The following is a 4,331-nucleotide window of genomic DNA, read 5'->3' as shown; positions in this document are numbered from 1 at the left end:
AAGGTCGAAACTAAATAAAGTTCACAACCATTATGATCAGAATCTGCCAAACTCAAATCCACAAAGAACTTTAATTTATCCTAACTAATCACTCCATGCATGTATACATATATGAAGTTTTCTTCAAAATCGATCATAATCTGCTAATAATTTTTCATAGTTTTCCATTCCATGTACTCGTTCTCACAATCGATTCATCTTAAATTTTGTAGTGTTCGCAATATCTAAAAATTACTCGAACAGTCCGGCAGATTATATTCTTGTATTGTGTGGATACTGATTATGCCGCTGTACCTTCCCTAACCCCACCAGTCCGTGCATCCCATCTCTCGCATAATGCTGCCACATTACCTGTTCTTCAACTAACAACCTTTGTTTATTCTCCATCTCCGACATCTGAACGTAAGACGGCGGCGCCACTGAGAGGGAGGCGGTGAAAGGATCACTGTTCGTGGCGGCTGCTCCACTGTTGGAGTCCGGTGGAGCTGGCAGTGCCAGCACCGCGGGCTTCCCGGCTGACCCGAATGCGACACTACTTGCACTTCCGGTTGCCATGTAACCTGAAGAAACCGCTGCCTGGGCCGTCATTCCGTGCTGATACATCCCGTCGAGCAGCAAGGTATCGAACCCTCCCGCAAGCGATGCCTTTTGGTTAGATAAATGACTTGCGGTTTGAACCAACGCTGTTTCCCAGTCTTCTTTGAAAGCTTCCCAGGGAGTAGCTGTGGTTTCAGGAGCAGAATTATTCGCTGAATCTGCATCAAATAAAGCTAAAGCTAATCTATTTCCATGTTCTTCTGTGCTTTGTTCATTTTCGCTTAAGTTCAAGAGATCTCCTTCTTGTTGACAAATATTCTTCTCCTCTTTCGGTTTGTCCACAGTTGCTTCAGGCTCAGGTTTACTACCTGTTTCGTCTACGAATCCTTCGGGTGAGGGCAACGCCTTGATTGCGTTCATATCTTCTGATGGGGCTGCCTCTGCTGGCTCTTTCTCTACCGCAGAAACGAGCTCAGGCTTTGGGGTCGGCACATTCTTCATGGTATGCACGTTTGCGGATTTTCGTTGGATTATGTCGTCTAACACGTCGAGTCTGTTCTTGGGGATTTTCTCAACTTCGGGATACTCGGAGGAGCGAGCGATCCCAGCAGTCTTGCACCAGTTATACATGGCGTCGAGCTCTTCGTACTGCTTCGAAAGGCGAGTGAAGAACTCGTAGACTTTGACAGAACAGGGGACGTCGAGTTGTTGGAATCGCTCGAGGAAGGCTGCCATGATTTCCATAATGTCGTAGTACAGTTGGAAACTGTCTTTGACAAGGGGATAGAATGCCATAGTCACCACCCTGTTATGCTTTGCAGCGCCTACATATATATGATCCAACTCTAATGTAAATAGCAAGTACGTAGTCCATGTCGTCGTTGAATTCATAATCTTTATCCACTCATTTGTTTTTTTTTTCAACTTTAGTCCGAATTGTTGATGGGACATTGGAAAACGATTGAAAAAATTTATTTGCCCTTGAACTCGATTCTTATGTCCATATAGATCGTCAATAAAATAGAGCATTAGAGAATGCAAGTTCAAGATTCTTGACAAAAATTAGGAATGACGTAACAAAATAGGAAAAAGTTAAAAATCCATACATTTTTAGCACATGGGCAGATCCTATATTAATATAGACATGAGCTAATTAAATCAAATTTTAATCAAGTATGTTTATTTGAATTTAATGTGGAATTTATTTATAAAAAAAAAACATATAAATATACCTGTTGGTTTACATGCTAAAAACCTCTCAAGAAGTTGCATGAGATGATGAACCCTAGAGAACAACTTCTCAATCTTCATCTCTCTCACAGGAGTTCCCCTCACCACCACAGCACTCGAACTACCTCCTCCACTACCGCCACGGCTACCACCATCCTCCTCCTCTTCCTTACTACACGAAAAACCACTTCGTTTCCCCCTCCGGCCCTGCATCCGGAACTCAAGCTTCTCATCCAAATACAACGCATATGTTCTCACAAACGCCGAGTAATCCCAGGCATCCGACTTCCCCGAAACGTCCCTAAAATCAGACATATTGAGGAGACGAGTGCCCCTCCTCGTAGCGAAGAATATCTCTTGCTCGTAGGCGACATCCCCTTCACTTATCAGGCGTTGAATTAGCATGAGGGTCTTCAAAGCGACCACCCAATTCTTGGTCTTGTTCAGGCGCCTGGATATGGTGCTGACGCAGGCGCCGACGTATGCATGGGAGTATGATGTTAGGCTTAGGATTTCGCGCACGTAACGCTCGTCTTGCGGGTACTCTTCGTGTCGCGTGGCCTTAACGATGGCGACATCTAGATCTGAAAGAGAGGCGGAGCTTCCCACCTTGGCCAAACTGATGCTGGTCCGGTCCTTGACTGCTCCAATGGCTTTTCTTATCTTGCTTGGAGCCATTTTGAGAAAGCGTTATCCTTGTGATTGAAGAATGAAAAGATCAAGAGAGAGAATCAAAAAGACCCTTAATTTTCCTCGATCGATCGTTTTCTCCTTAATTTCCTTTTTTTCTTTGCTTACATTTCTCTACGTATCGTACGTGAAAGTCGGGAGTCAATGTAAGCATTTGTGTGGTGTATACAATATTATATTATTGATCGAACCATCAAATTTTATATGGTTTTACCTTCGTATGCGTGCATGTGTGTGTATTATCTAATACTATTTTTTCCTTCGTATGCAACATACGCCAGATATTAGTCCCTTGACAGCACACAACTCTGCCCATTTTCACCATCGAATTAGCAAAATAAGACTCGAATGAAGATCCCAATAAAAACGAGCCCACGACGTACACTCTTCGTAGCCCCTATATATCTAGGTACAAGTTAGCAAAGCCACTCCGGCCTCATGTATTTCTGCAGGGATTTGGTTGTCGAATGTCTGTGGGCTTGCCCGATCGATCGGTACCCAGACATTGACGTCCCCGTCCGCCGCCATCGATTGAGAACGTGTAGAGCCTTAAGCCCATGCATGAAGAAGCATGCTTTAATTTTGTGCCGATCATATATATGTGTAACTACAACATTTTGAAATAATTAAAAAGAAAAGATGAGACCGATCGCCCCGTTAATATATCTTGAGAATTAATTATATTATTTACTTTTTCTCTTCTTTTATAAAAAATATAACTATAAATCTATAATCATATATTTAATTTATATAAAAGATCACGTGCCTTAACATGTTCTCCACAGAACCTGCATGCCTTCCATGTGTACAGGCTTAATTTGTCATCCAAACTATTGAAATTTTCTATCAAGCTGTTGCATTATATATTCTATAATTAACTAGGTACGGTTCTTGAGGTGCCCTAACAGGTGTATAGTATAAAATATGAGTATTTATATTTTTTCAGAGTTATTAATTATTTGTTTATATTTGTGAGCATAGTATTTTTTATGTTCTTTTGTATTCGTATTCAAACGATTATTATTACAAATTGACATTGTGTTTAACAAAATGAAAAATATGAAAAATAAATTTATAAAAGTGAAAATAGGTAGAAAAAATACTGAATTGATGTTCAAATAGGAGATGTTTAATAACATGTTGCAAATTGAATATAATATATTGTTTTATCTCAAATTAGGAGTACAAAAAATTTTAGGGTAATCAAAGAAATTTGAAAAAGTGTTAATATAGACACGAATTCAATATGTTTTTCTTTTTTTTTTTTTAGAATTTAGTTGATGGATTTATGAATTTTGTAACTTAGGGTTTTTTATGACATATAAACATGAGAGTTAATATTAATTTATAAGACAGCTGAATAAAAATGATAACAATGATGGTCTAATAAAAGAAATTAAAGTATATGGATAAAAATTGTTTGGAGCTCGTATTAATCTAAAGTTTATAATACGTTTACGCATATGTATAACGATTAAGCATTTTCGATAACATAAGATAAATATTTTATTATTCATTTAATGTACATGGTTGTTTTGATGGAGTTCGTTAGTATTTACGATTGCCTCAATGCATGTTGCATAGTTTAGTAGGAGCAATAGTTTTGATTTCATGTTCGGCATATTTCGTAAGATGTCCTATATTGGACTGGAGTCAACGCTTCCATTTAGTTCTTTCACATATTTCTGAAATAGATAGTTATATTGATATTATTCATATCCAATACAAATTATAGTAAAGATTGTTTTCTATTGAACTTGGTTCATATACTGAATTGATAGTTAGCAAATGATGGATATCGAAAATTTATAACATAACAAGTTTGTTAAGCGTTAGGTAATAAAGCATATAAGTACGTATGGGGTAAGAGAAAT

At 38.5% G+C, this 4,331-nt stretch overlaps 1 protein-coding gene across 1 annotated transcript; it reads right to left on the bottom strand.

The window, feature by feature from the left end:
• On the bottom strand, positions 1–2,514 carry LOC140959227 (putative clathrin assembly protein At1g03050). Its single transcript, XM_073417094.1, has 2 exons — positions 1,770–2,514; positions 1–1,361 (listed from the first exon to the last, which is right to left on the bottom strand). The coding sequence occupies exons 1-2, from the start codon at positions 2,443–2,445 to the stop codon at positions 253–255; spliced, it is 1,785 nt and encodes a 594-aa protein (XP_073273195.1). The 5' UTR covers positions 2,446–2,514; the 3' UTR covers positions 1–252.
• Between the last annotated feature and the right edge of the window lie 1,817 nt (positions 2,515–4,331).

This window comes from Primulina huaijiensis, chromosome 15 (assembly GCF_012295235.1).
Source record: "Primulina huaijiensis isolate GDHJ02 chromosome 15, ASM1229523v2, whole genome shotgun sequence".
NCBI classification, from domain to species: Eukaryota; Viridiplantae; Streptophyta; class Magnoliopsida; order Lamiales; family Gesneriaceae; genus Primulina; species Primulina huaijiensis.
This window is presented reverse-complemented; position numbering and strand designations above follow the sequence as displayed.

What these genes read in the sequence shown, in the direction of transcription:
- LOC140959227 (XM_073417094.1), bottom strand. Translation starts at nt 2,445, where the DNA reads ATGGCTCCAAGCAAGATAAGAAAAGCCATTGGAGCAGTCAAGGACCGG. An exon ending in TTTAGCATGTAAACCAACAG is followed by an intron (nt 1,362 to 1,769) that starts GTATATTTATAT and finishes ATATATATGTAG; the next exon opens with GCGCTGCAAAGCATAACAGG.